Genomic DNA, 18,330 nt, shown 5'->3' with positions numbered 1-18,330 from the left:
CTCCCACCATAGACTTTTGGGCTGCTTCTCTTTTCCTTCTGCCCCCTTGCCTTGTAAATTCCAACCTTCAACTCTCAGCTCAAGCTCAGAAGCAATCCTGACCCTCAGCTGATCACAGTTCTTTAAGAACTGGATTTCTTACTTCAAAGCACTTACCCTAATTTGTCATTATGGGGAAACCAATGTGACTTGTTAGTGTCTGCCTCCCTGCTACACTGGAAGCAGGACCCATGTGTAACTGTCATACCTCCAGAACCAGAACAATACCAGGCACATTATAGGTGCTTAGTAAATTTTTGTTGAATGAAAGATGATAAATACCAAGGCTGTTGTATGGATAAATTTCCAAAACCATATGTGAAAAATATCCTGAAAAGCATTCACACCTACATGCACAAAAATTGTTTTTATCACTGTGGCTTAGGGAGCTTTCTGTAACCATACTTTAAGGAACTAGTTTTATTATAGTGTTCTTTAACTTGAAATAAGAAGATACAAACAGAAGCCAGGGCAACCAAATAGTGCAGATCCATAATCAGGGTTTTGCGAAGAGGATTGGACTGACTTCCTTCTCTGTGGACCTCATTAACGAAGCACATAACACCTTCCCCTTGGTAGGGGAGGATTCATCCACACAAGTGGTATCAGAATTGCAGAAACAAAATTCCAATCATAACTATAAAGAAGCCATTCAAGCTGGGTGTGGTGGTGGGCACCTGTAGTCCCAGCTACTCAGGAGGCTGAGGCAGGAGAATTACTTGAACCTGGGAGGCAGATGTTGCAGTGAGCCGAGATCACACCAATGCACTCCAGCCTGGGCAACAGAGTGAGACTCCATCTGGAAAAAAAAAAAAAAAAAAGAAACAAAACAGAAAAGAGAGAGTCAGTGAAGTATAAGGAACCTTGCCTGATACTTTCTGGTGGATCTAATTTGGCACCAGGCAATGGAGGGCCTGTTATTGTTATCTAACAAATCAGTAGGGACACTTTCTTTTCCTAAAGGGACAAGGGTAGTGTGACTTGCCACGTGCTTCTTCCTTTCCCAAAATTGTCTTTCTATCATTTCCATGCTGCAAATCTCTCCCCATACTTGAAAACTCAGCTTGAGTCAAGTCTTTCTAGGAAGATGTCTTCAACAACTCCAAAAATGAAGTTGTTATTATGAGTCACACAAACCACAAGGAGAGTGGAAAGAAGAAATAAGAAGCAGCAGCTTCTGCACCATGGACCCTGTGGACCACTGGCTGTGTGCTAAGGGCTGTGCCTGTGCCATCTCATTTGCTCCTCACAACAGTCTCTCTTATTAAACGCCATTATCTCCATGTATATAGATGAGGAAACTGACTCGGATGCAACCTACTCAGGACCACAGCTAGTGAAGTGGTAGAGCCAAGACTCAAGTCCAAATTCTCTGAATCCCAAATCGGTACTCTTAATCTTTATATCACACTGCACATTTCCTTCTGAGTATGAGAACAGCCTTCAGATTACATTGAAACAGTCTGTTTACATGTCTGTCTCCTGAGTAGCCAGCAGCAACTTGTGCACAGGAATTCTGCCCTACTCATCTTCAGTCTTGGCATCCTGGTTTAGTACAGAGCTTGACTCTGAGTAGATGCTCAAGAAATCCTTCTTAAATGAAGGACTCAATGGGAGAGTGAATAAACAAACTGACCCATATTCTATCAACAATGCTCCTTCAAGAGGAGGACATATCTTAAAGCAAGTATCTTAGTGACACTGGAAGCGTGTTTGCTGGAAGTCCACACACACACACACAGAGGGAAAAATAGCATCATATTTTTCTAATTTTTTGTTATATTATAAATAATAATACGAGAATAAGTAAAACATAGAACGCATACTATTTGCTAGGCACAATTTTACCATGTGTATATCAATGTAGGTATGGATGTGTGTGTGTGTGTGTATCCCTAACGATTCTATAAGGTCAACACTGTTATCCTCATTTTATCCATGAGAAAACCAAGTCACAGACAAGTTAAATAACTAGTCTAAGTTGACACAGCTGTTAAATGCAAGGGCTAGGATTAGAACCCATGCAGTCTGGTTCCAGGGTACATGCTAAGAATGGATTCATTACTACTATATTTTGTGCCTTTTTCATATTTATGGATTCTTATTTTTCAAGTGTTTGAAATTCTCTTCTCAGTCCCCTTCACATATTTAGAACCAACCCACTCTTCATAGCCCACGTCAAACGCACATCCACCCACAGCTTTCCCTGACTACTCATTTTCTCATCCATCTCTCTCATCTTATAAATGCACACCTACATTTAAAGTCTTTTCCAAGTGCTCACAGCATTTCTCTGTAACATAGAAATAGTAATGCTCAACTCAAGGAGTTATTGTAAGAATTAAGTAAGGCAAAAACCTTACATTGTTTGATATCGCTTTACGTCTGAAACATATTTTTTGAATTGTATATACAATGCATAAATTATCCCTGCTCTCATCTAAGGCCGAGCCTCCACTTTAAGCCGGGTCACCTCCCCTCTGTCTTACCCAAGCACATCACTCCTGCACTTGTTTCCACTCTGCCAGCACCAAGGTTTTTCTCTCTACAGGGTCATGTTTTACAGTCCACACACATGCTATAAATCATCTCATTTTAAACACTGATCTCACGAGCCTGTATCTTCCTTCACCTGCTGCCCCATCACCTGCTCCTCTTTTCAGAAAAATGTCTTGAAAGTGTCATCCACACTCGCTGTTGCCACTGCTCCTCTGATTTGCGCTTTCTATCATGCCACCAAAATTGCACTTGTGAGAGTCACCAGTGACCACCACACTGCAGAGTCCAGTCATGCTTTTCCAGTCCTCTCCCCACTGCAGCCCTCAGCAACACCGACAGATGATTGCTCTGTCCTTCCTGAAGGGGTTTCTTGTCTTGGCCTCAAGACCTACTCTTTCTCTCTGTTTCTCTCTCCCTTGCAGTCTCAGACTCCCTGCCAGTTCCTTATCATCTTCCTAACCTGTAAACATTGAAGCCCAGGAATCAGTCCTCTCCTTAACATATACTTGCTCATAAGTGATCTCATCCACTCCTATGGGCTTATATATCATTGATTTAATTTCTATATCCAGCTCCAATCTCTCCCCTAAACTGCGGACTTGTACGTCCAGCTTCCTAGCCAACATTTCCAATCAGATGCATAGTAGAGACCTCAAAACAGACCTGTTGATTTCCCTCCTGAAAAAAAACCCCTGTTTGTGCAGAATTCTTCTCCAGCCTAGGAAGTAAGAGGGAACTCTGTTCTCCTGGAGACTCAAGCCAAAAACGTTGGAGCCGGCCTCAATTTCCTTCTTTCTCTCATATCATTCTTCCTATTCTGTGGTAAATCCTTTGGGCTTCACCTCTTAAAAATATCAGGAATCCAATTGCATCTTATCACATCCATCACTCAAATGTTTCTTCACCAGAGCATCCTTTCCTGGCCTTCCTATGTAAAATATCACACACACACATGCTCACTCCCTTTCTCTCAAGATTCTCTCTCTCTCTCTCTCTCTCTCTCTCTGCCTCCTTTCCCACCCCCGGTTACTTTTACCCTGTTTATTTTTCCTTCACAGCACTTATCTTTACCTGACCTGTTATACATCTCTTAACTTGTTTGTTGCCTGTCTTTCCCACTATAGAATGTACGTGACATGAAAGCGGAGGCTTTCTCTGTTTTGTACATTTCTATATCTCCAGTAGGCAGAACAGTTTCTCCCACATGTCAAACATATAATAAATATTTGTGGATTGAAAGCACGAATATATGAGGGAATGTTTACATTAAGTCTTAGGAATAAAGTGGGGGAAATGGGTTTCAAAACTAGACAAACCTGAATTCCAATCTCAGCACTCTTAATTACCTGCTGGGTGACCTTCCATTACTCAACTGGTGTATTTCCTTCTCTAATGATAATGTATCGAAGTATTGTTATGAGAGTGAAAAAAAGTGTTGTAAAACACCTAGCATAATGGCTGTGAATAGTCAACGAATGGGGCATCACATTCTTCTTTCGTATTTCCCACTGCATTCACCACAGCAATAACAAAGGATAGTCCATTAAATGTTTTGCTTACCTACAAAGCTAGCATTTATTGTAGGCTCATTACTTGCCAGGCCTTGTGTTAAGTACTTTACAGTTACGATCTCTCAAAAATATTATGAGATAAGTACTATTCATTTTCCCTATTTTGCAGATGAGCAGATAAGGCACAAAAAGACTGAGTAACCTATCAAAAACCACCCAGCCAAAATGTGATAGATCAGGGTGTGTACCCACACTGCCTGAGTCCGGAGTCCTGGCTCTCTGCTGCCCTACAAGACTGCCTACAACATTTCAGGCATTGTTCTTAGCACATGGATAATTAAAAGAAAAAAAACACTCATCTGTACTTTAAGGTACAGTGACTAGCAAGAGGGAAAAACGCGTACGCACACAACTCTAACAGGTTTTAACCCTGGCTATGCATGGGAATCACCTCGGCAAATACACGGAGCTATCTCTACCACAGCCCTATTGAATTACATCCCCTGGAACTGGGCCCCCGGAATCTCAGTTTTTAAGCTTCCCCAAGTGAATCTTCTCTACAGTCAGAGGTAAGAACTCAGCAATGGCCAGGGGAGAGAAATATACTAAAAGCTCAAGGGAAGGGCTCTGGGAGAAAATCTCTCTAAAATGACAGTAAGTCTGCAGCTGAAAAGAGGTTACTTTTGGTGAAGGCTTCTGATATCTGGCAGAAAAGTGCCTGCCGTGGGGAGAATCAAGGCACTGTCATCTACCTAAGAGTTCAGTGAAACTATGTTGAGCACTTATTTGCTTCAGGGTAGCTGTGAATTTGCTTCAAGAGTTTATATTCAAGTATTGGCGAAAGCATCTACCTAATATACAGAAAGTCATTTTATTTCCTGGCCTTTAATTTTATCATCTATAAAAAGGGAGGGAAATGTTGCATATATCAGACAGTTGCTTTGGTGAGTAAATGTGATCATTCATACCAAGTAGATGTGTATTACCCAGTGCAAATTAAGAGCTTAATAAAAATTAGCTATTATTAATACTCTTTATATTAGTAGAGGGCCCGGAAATCAGTTCTTGGTCTCTGTACATTTTGGGGGGTGGAGTTTAAGAAATTTTAAAAAAAATTGACAAATAATTGTACATATTCATGGCATATGTAGTGATGTTTTGACACCTACCATGAACAGTGATCAGATTAGGGTAATTAGCATATTCATCATCTCAAACACTTATCCTTTCTTTGTGTTAGAAATGTTTAATATACTCCTCCCAGATATTTGAAGCTAATATATTATTGTTAACTATAGTCATCATACAGTGGTATAGAACACTGGAACTTATCCCTCCTATCCAGCTATAAATGTGTGTCCTTTAACAAATCTCTCCCTATCCCTCTCTACACTTGTGTGTTTTGATACAACATGCTGATAGGAAGAATCCTGGGTCTGCAGTTCAGAGTCATCTAGATTCCAGTCCTCTTCACACGTGATATCCCCTTGAGAAACTGACTAATCCTGCTATGCCTCAGAGTCAAACGACAATATAATGAAACTTGGTGGTGTTGGCATCAGATTAAGGGATATGTGCTTTGGGAAGTATATCCCCCTCTTAAATCTTCCCATATTAAATTAGAAGTGGTAACCCATTTTCAGGAGTTTCTAATATAATCCATAAGGAACTCAGCAGAGGAAGAACAGATACTCAAGTTTAATAAAAACTAACTGAGCACCAGGCATTCCCCCTGTGTTATCACAGAAGGATGATTATCCCAAGCCTGCATGGTATTATCCACATTTTACAGGTGAAAAGAGTGAGGGAGGACTTGTGAGATGAAATATTTGGTTCCAAATGCCTTTCACTTTGGAATCAGATAAACTAGAGTTCTAATTATGACTTAAAGTGATTTATCCTCTAAGTGTGTTTTTTTTTCAACTTTAAAATAGAAGTAATAATGCTTCCTTTCCATGTTTAATTGTAAGAATCAAGACATTGAATGCAATGTGCCTGGTAGCCACCTAATAGATGGCTCCTGTACTTACACTGACAGATCTGGGTCTTACCAGCATGACATCAAACTTCTTCAGTTGCAAATCTGGGGTTCCTCCCACTTTGCTTGTTCCCAGCAAAAGAGGCTCCTGTTTTCATTCTTTAACTCTTTCAACCTACATCACCTTCACTGGTGTTTGCCTGTAACACACACTGATCAGTGCTGTTTTGATTTGTGTTTCTGTATCTATTTTTTGTCTTTAGTTTTTGCGCCCCAAGGCAATTCTTTCATTTTGACTCAATTTTATAAATCTAATAGAAAAATCACCGGCAGTGAAATCACTGCCATCGTTAGAGAGACTGGCTCATTAGTTTTCTGAGTCATTGTTTCCTCACTGGCAGACTGAACTGAGAGAAAAGATGGGCTGAGAGGGCCAAGGCCTTTATCTTGAAAAGTGTCTGCAAAAGCACAGTTAGTAGAAAAAGCAAACAGGAGGCAAATAAATATATGACTTTGAAGATATGTATGAAAGCCTGCTCTGGATCTTATTGTTGATACATGAGAATGTCACTTTTTGGGAAATTTTGGGAGCAAATTCAGTATTCTGTGAACCGCCTTGCAAGAGCAGTTATTCATTTATTTATTCATTTATTCAAAAAATACAAACACACACATAAAGAACATCTCTATTATGTGTCAGATATTAGCTGGGCGATGGGTTCACAGGTAGTAAAAATAGGTATGGCTCCTGCTATTATGGTAGGCAAATAAATTAACCTAATAAATTAATGTAAACTGTGACAAATGCAGCAATGGAGAGGATATGACATTAGGACAAGATCTAATGAGGCTTTGTTATGCATAGGAAGATCAGGAGAGCTTCCCTAAAGAAGTGTCACTTGAGCTGAGATCTGAAGGATGAGTCAAACTTAACTAGGAAGAATGAGAAAGAGGATATTTTAGGCAAAGGAGAGTACATTTGCAAGTTCCAGTCCCCAGAGGGTCATGGTGAAAGCAAGATTCTGAGGGAAAGTCATTGTAGCTGGAGCACAGAGACCAACATGGGGTACAGTGGAAATGAGGCTATCAAGTGATGTGACCCTGTGTGCCTCTGTAACGTAAATTACAGAGTTTCATCTTAAGCCAGAGAACAACTGTAAATTATCAAGGGGTGTACATTTTTAAAAAAAGAAAATATCATATTTGCTGCATGAAAAGATTTGTGTGACTGCTGTGAGGAAAATACATTAGAAAAGCTAAGAGCGGATTAGCACGCAGTCATGCGTCGCTTAATGATGGGAATATGTTCTGAGAAATGCATGTTAGGCAGTTTCATCATTGGGGAAATATAGGCTGTGCTTACATAAATCTAGATCATAGAGCTGACTACACACCCAGGCTATATGGTATAGCCTATTGCTCCTAGGTTACAAACCTGTACAGCATGTTACAGTCCTGAATTCTGTGGGCAATTGTAACACAATGGTAAGTATTTCCATATTTAAACATATCTAAACGTAGAAAAGCTTCACTAAAAATACAGTTTGAAAATCTTATGGAATCGCCATCGTATATGTGGTTGGTTATTGACCAAAATGTCATTATGCAGTACATGAATATATTTTAAGGGGTAGAACACACAAAACAGAGATAAGTGGTCACTAGAAACAGTCCTTACTGTTACATTATGTAGAGTTGTAAATGGCTGTAGGTGTGCCCTCAAATTCCTGAATGTCGATCTGTGACTGTATCTGAATAGAACTGCTTTATAAACATGGAAACCTGTTTATTGTCTTGACATCCAGACAAAGAATTTTTTATTCTCAATGAGCAGTGGCAGAAACACATTCTGTTCTGTTTGGAAGTAGCAGTAAACATTCCAGGCATAGGGGTGAGTGTGCTCTTCCAGGCAGACCACTTACAAGAGCATGATGTTTGGAAGAAAAGGAAAGGCAGTCTTAGGACAGAACCACTAAGAATGTTTTCATATCATGTTTATTCAGCAAGATAGAGCTGCTGCGTCAAAGCCTCCAGAAAGAATTGTGCATATGCTCAGTTGCATATATTCCTATAGAAACAGCAAGGCAGCCCTCTCAGGGGAGTTGACCAACAGTCACTCTTACAAGCCAAGGTTAGGATGCCACATCTACCTTAATTAATAATCTTTTCATTGTCCTATAACCCAGATGACAGGATGTTTAAGCATGGGAGTCGGAACCCCAAATGTAAACTCCTGCAGAAGCTAAGCACGTAGCATGAACCAAAAAAAAAAAAAAAAAAGCATGATACTATCTGTTGTGAATTTGTGAGTTCAAGCCCTGTCTAAAGGCAACACAATTCAGTTTAAAAAACAAAAACAAAAAGAAAGAAAGAAAGAAAAGATATTGTGCAAGGAAAGCAGAGCTGCGCCAGTCCTGTAGCACACCTATTCCCATCCCATTAGAAAGAATTATAAAATTCCTATGCAAGAGAAGACTTCTGAATTCTTCTATGCCAGTCCTTCACAGGAGCCCTGAACCCCCTCGCAACACTCCTGACCAGATAGCAACAGACAGATCACCCCCTCTCAAACCTGGCCATTCTACTTCTGGACAATGCCAAGTATGCCTAAGTCTTTACATTGCACTGAAATCTATTTCTTGGAACTACCAAATAAGAAACCTGAGGCCCTTTCCACATGAAAACTCTACATGAGAATGAGGAGGGTTTTCATATTCTGTACAGCCTAAAGATTTCAAATTCCTTCAAGCAGGGCCCTATGACTTCAGGGTGATAATAAGCATTTAGGTGGCTAGCCCTGTTCTGAGGGTTTTAATGTATTAGCTCACTTAGTGCTAATTACAGCCTAGTTAATGGAAAGCATTTATTGTGCCCATTTTACAGATGCAGACATCAAGGCCCAGAAAGATAATTAAGTTGCCCAAAGTCACATAGTTAGCAAGCAGGAGAGGTGGGATTTAGACCCAGGTAGGCTGGCTCCACACCTCTGTTCTCCCGCTTCTGAGATGGAAGGAAAACGCAGGCTTTACTGTCACAGTCCTGCATTTGAATAAAAGCTCCAACATGTCCCACGGCCAACTGACTGCCCCTAACTAAGCCTCTGTTTCTTTATCTGTAAGGTGATGGTCATAAAGTTTACTTCAGTATTGCTGTGAGATTAAATAAAATAATGCATGCAAAGAAGTAGCACCGTGCCTTGCACATACTGGGCATGCAGCAAAGACTGAGGAAGTAAATGGGTGAATAATTAAATGAAGACCTCCTGGCCCTACCGTCCTGTATTGGTTCACTAAGGCTGCCATAACAAAATGCCAGAGTCTGGGTGGCTTAAACAACAGTAGTTTATTTTCTCACAGTTCTGGAGGCTGAAGTCTCAGATCCAGTTGCCAGCAAGCTGGTTTCTCCTAGGGCCTCTCTCCTTGGCTTGCTGATGACTGCCTTCTAAACTGAGTCCTCGTGTGGTCTTTTTTCTGCATTTCTCTTCTTGCAAAAACACCACCAGTCCTGTTAAATTAAGGTCCCACCCCTAATAACCTCATTTAACCATAATTATCTCCTTAATGGCCCTATTATTAAATGCAGCCACATTTAATAATGTTGGGGGTTGGGGCTTCAAACTATGACTTTGCAGGGAGACACAGTTTAGTCCACAGCACCTCCCTCCCAAAGCTTTCTTACTCTTTGCCCCAATTCTCAAGCAAAAGACCTATTTTAGGTTGTCTTAGGAGTTCAGCCAGGAACAGGGAGTTACAGCATAAATAAGGACAAAAGACTAATAACAGGTGTATAATATATGATCACTGCAAATCGTTGTTCCACAATGCAGACTGTATAGTATTATTCTGCAGCCTAGAAATAATGCAAACAAGCTACAAGGTATTAGCCCCTGATCTCCTCTAACTTTCCTCTTCACTCACCTCACTCCAGCCACACCGGCCTCCTTGCTTTTCTTCAAACAGACCACGTACATCCCCTCTCCTGGGGGACGTACACCTCTGTTTCCTCCTGTGGGCTTATCAAGACACATGCCTGCCATGCAGTCCATTCTTTATAGTGTATCCTTGAGGTGTTTTCCCCTCTTCACAGAGTTACTACTCAGGTCAGCACATTGTTCTAAGGTATTCCCAGGAATGTCAGAAACAATCAAACCACTTTGCATGTAAGTACAGAGGCCAAAACACCACCAGGTCATAGCAAAGGAAAGGGACTTTCTACTTGTGGCTCCCTCTGCCTGGAACGCTCTTCCCTCAGCCACATGGTTCTTTTCCTCACTTCTTTTGTCTTTGTACAATCATCCTACATACAGGCCTTCCTGCCTACTTTGTCTGAAAAGCATGCCTCCCATCACTCACCCTTCATCTCACTCCCTAGATATTCTTACTACTTGGCATATTATGTGTTTGTTTATCATTTCTTTCTCTTGCTAGACTGCTAGCTTTGTGAGAACTGGTTTTTTGTGTTTTCGCTCATTGTTGTACCTGGCATATAGTAGTGAATGATAAATCTTTGTTGGATGAATGAAGAATCATCATGGTTAGTAGCAGCAAAAGGCTAAAAGTTGGTCTCCCTTTTTCTAGAATAGTAGTTTCCAAATGTTAGCTACCATAAATAAGAATTATCTACAGTATTTGGCTTAAAATGCAGATTTGTACTCAGTAACCAAAAATCTGGGTAGTCCTATGGCACTTTTAATTAGAAGATCTCAAAGCAATCCCCCACACTGTCATCAACAAAGCTTTGTCACTGAGGTGTTAGACACCATGAAGATATGCTAGAAAAGAGTTAAACAAATGAATGAAAAGCAAATAATAAAAATAAAGAAAATGGAGATCTGGGGACTTACAGCCCCCTAAAGATCTGAATCAGTAGATCCTGAGCTGAGCCCAAGAATCACCATCTTCAAGAAGTACCCCAGTGCCTTTTGAGGAAAAAACCCGAAGCATAATATTTCAAGAAACTTTGTCCTAGGATGACAAAGTTTAAAAAAAAAAAATGGCACCGCTGAACTTTGCGTACTCTCCTCCCTTCTTCCATGTCTAGTTCAGGGTATGGAAACTCTGGACTTAGCACCAGGGAACAACGATGGTAGAGAAAAGGGGATTATATGTGCTGTTTATAATGCTCAGTTCTCTAAGTCTCAGTTGGAGAGAGCATAGCTGCAGACCTGCTAAAGGAAGGATGTTACAGGTGAACTCAGAAGCAAAGGAACAATGTCAGTTTTCTCCCTTGCCTGTATACAGAGCTATTTTCTAGATGGCTGCTGTAGCCTGTGAGGAGAGGAGGGCACCCACTGGCCCTTGACAGTCCTCATCAAGTCAGACAGCCAGAGTTGGAAGTGACATGGAAGCCCTTTTTAGATCCTGCCCACCATCTTGCGGAGAGGTTAACCCAAAATCACGGGTGAGCTACCCAAAACCACACAGAGAATTAGTGTAAACTACGAGGACTGAACCAGCCTGTGGGCTCCACGGTGGTGTTTTGGCCTCTGTACTTACAAGCAAAGTGGTTTGACTGTTTCTGAGGTTCCTGGGAATACCTTAGAACAATGTGCTGACCTGAGTAGCAACTCTGTGAAGAGGGAAAAACACGTTAAGGATACACTGTAAAGAATCGACTACATGGCAGGCATATGTCTTGATAAGCCCTCAGGAGAGAACCAGCCTCAAGGTATTTTTAAATGGCTGAGGGAGGCATGTGTAATGGCACTATTATTTTACTGTTTTTTTTTTTTTTAAAGGAAACTCATCTTTCTTTGAAATTGGCCCTATTTACACACAGAATGAGCTGAAAAGACTCTCCGCTGTTATTAAGCCTTCAAGAATGTTCTCATAAGTGCTACCTTCCTCAAACCGAGCACCTAACAAGGTAGTTCAGGACCAGGGCACATGTTACATGTTTGCTCACACTGAGCCCCTGAAGCATCACTAAGTAGTAGGCCAAGTCTGAGTGTTTTGAGCTCAGGGCTGGGCATTTGGGACAGTCATTTTTTATGAACTGGTTCTCCTACAATTTCTCCAGTCCAATTTCAAGCATGACCCTGTGCCTGCTTGCATTTGTCCCTGTCTGACTGACCTACGCTAAGCGTTCTGTACCTCCTGGGAACAGCCTCCTTCAAATTCACTTTATTTGCAGTTATTTCTAGTCTTCTGTTTGGAAATTGTGTTTTAAACTTTGATTCAGATAAATTAGAGCTAAGATGATAAATGGAAGTGATCCTATAGGTGAGGTGGTGGCCAAGGCTCTCATTACAATTCTCTGTTGATCCTCAGATATGCTAGGGTATCATACAAAATTATTTATTTGAATAATTATTTATTGGAAACAGCATTATCAGGTCATGGCACAGACCTCACCAAACTGATTAAAGTTTGAGGCTTCCAGTGATACCCAGTGTTCATTTAAAAACCCACTTGCCCAGCAAGACCCGATTTTATGGCAAGGAAGAAGAAAGGCATCTTCACTCCATGAATTTTAGCTTTTTATAAGTGAGACTCTCAAAACTTGCCACTTAACAGGGTAAACAAATGAAATAAGATATATAAAAGCATCTGAAACAGTGCCTGGGGCTTGGAAGGGACTCAATAAATGTTTCATTCTGCTCTTCCAGCTGCCTTTGTCTACAGAGGAAATTTAGTGTTGGGCCATTTGTTCATCCTTTTATTAAGTATTACTTGAGCACCTACTATGTGTTGAGCATGCTTCTAGACACTGAGTATACAGTGCTGTAGAAGACAGATGGATCTCTGCTCTCATCTTACATTCTGGTGGGAGGAAATGGCTGATTAATCATGACAAGCATTAGATCCAAATTAAGGTAGGAACTAAAAACAAGACATGAACAAGGAGATTCAGATAAAATTGAAATGATGAACTTACATACACTTAACTGCAGAAATTGACTCCAAATTGGTCCTCCTGCAAGTAAGCTTCATAGATGGCCTCCATGGTAGGTTTCTCAGCAGTTGTGGCTCATCTGGGTGCTTATTGGTAAGTATTTTTCAGGCCCCAGTTGCAGATCTCTCTTTTCCCATCTTGTACTCTAATTTTGCACAGGATGGTGGGCAGATGCATGATCCTGCACAGAAGTAGAGCCCGCTGGGATCTATCTGGGTCTTCAGACCCAAGGGACAGCATTCATTTCTTCAGTGTTTTTGAAGCCTCTGTGATGTACAGGCAGAGGTCAGGTTCTGGACCAATTACAATGAATACCGCCACCCACAACATGGCATTTGCATATTAGTAGGGGAAAATAGCCATGGGGAACATCAGTAACTTTTAAGATAGTGATAAGGGCTGGGAAGAACATAACAACAGGATAAATCATGGTAGTGACTGAGGGGTGATGGGCTACCAGCAATTGGGCAGACAGGGAAGGCATCTCTGAAGAGATGCATTTGAACTGAGGCTTGACTGATGGGAAAGGGTCAGCAACGCGAAGAGCCCAGTGGTGAGCATTCCAGGCAGAGGGAACTGCAAGCACAGAGGACTGGACAAAGGCTAGAATAAATTCAATATAGTATTCAAAGAATAGAAAAGTCATCATGGAATACTGTATCTTTTCATGGTGGGGTTTGCAGTTTTGTTTAAAAAAAATAATAATCTCAAATACTTAAGCCCTCCTACTTCATTATACTTTTAAAAGAAGCAGTGTATCTTAGTAGTTAGAAAACTTGGATTCTGGGGCAGTTTACTTAATCCTACAAGGGGATAATTTGGCCCTAGATCAGACTACCTGGGTTCAATCCTGGATTTTCTATCTACTAGCTAAGTGATATTGAGCAAGTTACAGAATCTTACTGTGCCTTGTTTGTCATAAAGGGGAGATAAGAATAATCCTATTGCAAAGAAATCATTTGGTGATAAACTGGGATAATGAACATAAAGTGTTTACCAGCATAGGGAAAGTACCCAAAATATGTTGGCTATTATAATTCCTTCCTTGTTTCCTCTAGAAGTTTATTTTCTTGATCATTGTTGCCATCCTTTTGTCCCACCAGCCACTCATTGAACAGAAATCTAAACATAAAGTAGAAAATAGTTTCCCAAGAACTTTATAATTTGGGTGCAGTTGAAATCTTTGAAAAGTTATCAATGTAATCTAATAAGGGAAGTGTTTAATGTAATTTAATAATGTCACTTAAAATTCTCATTAAATTGATTCTAGGCCCTGGAGAATTCTGTCCCCGGGGGACACTATATAGTATTCCTCCATCAAACTCATTCTCCTTTCCCTGATTTTTCATAGCTTTTATCACCCATTCATGTTATGCATTTACTTATTTTGTTGCTTAACTTATAAGAATGTAAGCTCTATGGGAACAAGGATTTGGCCTGCTCGTTCAATGAGCCATCCCCAGTTCCCTCTGATAGTGTTCAAATAATAGAGCTCAATAAGTTCTTGTTTATTGAATTTATGTCTCTATACACCCCTAAAAAATATACCAGGAAGTGGGTTTGTTAATGGGTCAAAGAACCTTGGTTCTGAAAGGATCCCATAACACAATCTGAGTGCCAGTTTCTCCATAACCCAGGAGGGCAATGACTCTACAACAGGAACTGATCTAATAAATACAAAACATTACATAAATTTATTACTTATTCCCTCAACAAACATTTATTAGGTCTTGACTTTATGCCAGGTAGAGTATTAGATGCTGGTAAACAAGCGTAAATAAAAAAGAGTCCCTGGAGAGTACAGTCTTGTGGTTAATCACTCTAATTCTCATAAAAATCAATATTATCTGTTCTTATGAATCTGAAGACTAGAACCTGGAGAATAAATAAAACCTTCTGGCAATGTGCCTGTGAGTGGGCAGTCAGGAAATGCTGTTCCCAGTCTGACTCATCCCTCCTCACACCACTCTTAGGGTAATGGTGGTTTTCAGTACTATTCTATGCCATTCTACAGATGGCATAGATACATATCCCATGATACACAAAAGTTTCTCGCTCACTCAACACATACTTGTACACACACATACATCCCAATGTAAAATTCTCATTCAGCACCAAAATGAATGTTAGGAAACAAAGAACCTGAGTACACAAATGTATTTATGTATATATTTATGCATATGTATATTTACAATTACATACCTATATATACATATACATATATGTACACACACACATACACCCCTTTCTCTCTCTCAGAGATTCAAGGATAAGTTCCCATCCTACCTTTTTTTTGCCTAACAATTTACTCACATGTAGCTAAGTTTTTCTTGGATCATAATGCCAGAAGTCACTCTGTCTTTAGCTCTTTCTGATTTGAATACTGGTTACCTAAATAAGCCTGTGGTATAGACTCTTTCAGACAATTGATTCCACTGCCCCTGTTGCTGTGACTTACCTATCTTAGGCACATATTAATTTTTTTTTTCCTGAAGCTACTGTGGGTTCCTTCAAGAGTTGTATGCTGGAGTGGTTAAGCTGTCATTAGACTGCCCAGGTTCCCTGGGCTCTACTGCATGCTAACTTGGGCAAAGTTACTTAGCCTCTCTGGCATACAGTTTGCTCATCTAAAAACTTGAGTCATGATAAGACTGTATAGGTTTAATGTGGAATTAAATGAGCTAATTCATGTAGTGGTTAGCAAAATTTCTGACACATTTCAATAGCTTAATAGAATTTATTGATTTTCTTTTTCATACTTCCTCTCTGCTGTTTCCATCACTTGCTAATCTAGACACAAATTAAGCCATTACTAAATTTCACAAAATGTCTTTCTAATGCTATGTTTCAATGGATTTTAAGGGCAGGGTTAATTCTCCAAATGCATAAAAATAATTGCATTTAATCAAAACCACAATGAAATACCATCTCACACCAGCCAGAATTGCTCCTATTAAAAAGTCAAAAAAACAACAGATGCTGGTGAGGTTGCAGAGAAAAAGGAATGCTTTTACCCTGTTGGTCGGAAGGTAAACTATTTCAACCATTGTGGAAGACAGTGTGGCAATTCCTCAAAGACTTAGAAGCAGAAATACCATTTGACTCAGCAATCCCATTACTAGGTGTATACCCAAATGAATATAAATTGTTCTGTTACAAAGACACATGCATGTACATGTTCATTACAGAACTATTCACAATAGCAAAGACATGGAATCAACCTAAGTGCCCATCAATGATAGACTGGATAAAGAAAATGTGGTACATAGACACCATGGAATATTATGCAGCCATAAAAAGGAATGAGATCATGTCCTTTTCAGAGACATGGATGGAGCTGGAGGCCATTATCCTTAGCAAACTAACATAGGAACAGAAAACCAAATACTGCATGTTATCTCTTATAAGTGGGAACTCAATGATGAGAACACATGGACACATGGGGGGAAACAACACACACTGGGGTCTGTTGGAAGGTGGAGGGTGGGAGGAGGGAGAGCATCAAGAAGAAAATAGCTAATAGATGCTGAGCTTAGCTCCTGGGTGATGGGATGATCTGTGCAGCAAACCATCATGGCACACTTTTACCTGTGTAACAAACCTGCACATCCTGCACATGTATCCCTGAATTTAAAATGAAAGTTGGAAATTTAAAAAAAAATCACTGTACTTTATACCACAAAATATTAATATAGAACACGAAAATTCTAAGAAAATTCGTTGAGAAAAAGCAACAAATATTACAACACTTTGTGAAGTGATTTAGTATGATTATATTTTTATAGTACCAAATAACCAGGTAGAAAATTAAAATTTTAATCAATTATCTAGACACAAACTTTTTTTTTCCTTTAGTTTTCATCAAAACATTTGCAGTTATATAAAGACAGACTCTTGGTCTTTGAGGTTTTTATCTTCCTAAGACTTTTCTTAACTATTTTTCTCTTTCCATTCTCTCCTATTTCAAACTAAACTTCTTGGCAGATGTAAATGACTTTCTACTTTGCATGTAATTTTGTTTCTTAGATAACAGAATAAATGGGTCAAGCTAAGCCCCAAGATTAAATGGTCTAGCAAAGTCAGTCTTTCTGATTTTCCTGAACTCAAAGTCTTTAGAGTCTACTTATTAGAGGGTTATTCTAACAGAAGACAAAGGGATTCAGAGTGAATGACCTGACTTTGGTTTGTCCTTCTGATATGGTTTGGCTCTGTGTCCCCACCCAAATCTCATGTTAAATTGTAATCCCCACATGTTGAAGAAGGGGCCTAGGGGGAGGTGATTGGATCATGGGGGAGACAATCCCCCTTGCTATTCTCGTGATAGAGTTCTCATGAGATCTAATGGTTGAAACATGTGGCACCTTCTCCCCTCACTCTCTCTCTTTCTCTCCTGCTACCATGTAAGATGTGCCTTGCTTCCCCTTCGCCTTCTGCCATGATTGTAAGTTTCCTGAGGCCTCCCCAGCCATGCAGAACTGTGAGTCAATTAAACTTCTTTTCTTTATAAATTACCCAGTCTCAGGCGGTTCTTTATACAATAGCAGTGTGAGAATGAACTAATACACCTTCCTTCTGGGAATGATGTTAAATGAGCCGAGTTCAGAGTTTGCTACCAAAGTTTCATCTGGCTGTCATGATATAAAGTGTTCTCTCTCCCTTCCTCTTCCTCCCTGCCCCACATCTCCCCTTTCTACCACCATCACTGATTACCAAATGGGTTGTTTAAAAAAGTTTCAGTCATCAGTCATTCAAAGTCTTTCTTATCATTACCTGGTTTTGTGGTCTTGAGAAACTAATGGAAACATTCCAAAACTCATACATCTTATCTATAAAGTGCACATTATAATAGGATCTAATTCAGAGGGTTGATGTAATAAATAAATGAGATAATTTAGCACCTTGACAGGAATAAAAGGTCAATTGAACATATACAATCATTATTATTACAAGAAATATGTAATAGTTCTATAAGAAGAGAGAGGGTATAGGCAAAGGAAAAATATATGGATTTTAAACTTTACTTATTTCCTTTTAAGTAAAGAAAAAATAAACATGGACTCATTCCAAAGAAGTGACATTTAGAAGAGCAGTGGTGTGAGAGCTTGAGAGTATATTCCTTTCATTGTCATTCACTGCAATATTCCACAGATAAGTAATAAGGACCTACTATGGGTCATTATTTTATTATGGGTCACTATTATTTTAGATGCTGGGAAAATGGTAATGAATAAAACAAACAATAATAGGAAAAATATTCTAAATAAATAACTTGGGTTAGCTACAAAAATTGTGAAGAAGATAATACAGGATAGTGTGATAATGAAATACTGAGTGGCCATTAAATATGGTGGTCCAGGAAGCTGAAGATTTGAAGGACGCGAGGTCATCAACCATATAAAAATCAGGGGA

At 39.7% G+C, this 18,330-nt stretch overlaps 1 protein-coding gene across 6 annotated transcripts in view; it reads left to right on the top strand.

Annotated features, from left to right (window-relative positions):
• Positions 1-18,330, top strand: part of PPP2R2B (protein phosphatase 2, regulatory subunit B, beta) — a 516,438-nt gene that overhangs the window by 28,270 nt on the left and 469,838 nt on the right. Inside the window, exon 3 of one of the 6 annotated variants that reach the window (XM_012001552.1) lies at positions 17,327-17,398. The exons of the other annotated variants lie outside the window; for them this stretch is intronic. Coding sequence (XP_011856942.1) covers positions 17,389-17,398 — 10 coding nt within the window. The 5' untranslated portion in view covers positions 17,327-17,388. The remainder of the gene's footprint in view (positions 1-17,326; positions 17,399-18,330) is intronic. 6 annotated transcript variants of the gene reach the window in all.

This window comes from Mandrillus leucophaeus, unplaced genomic scaffold (genome assembly GCF_000951045.1).
Source record: "Mandrillus leucophaeus isolate KB7577 unplaced genomic scaffold, Mleu.le_1.0 Scaffold663, whole genome shotgun sequence".
Classification (NCBI taxonomy): domain Eukaryota; kingdom Metazoa; phylum Chordata; class Mammalia; order Primates; family Cercopithecidae; genus Mandrillus; species Mandrillus leucophaeus.
Note: the sequence above shows the minus strand (reverse complement) of the source record. Positions and strands in the feature narration are given on the sequence as shown.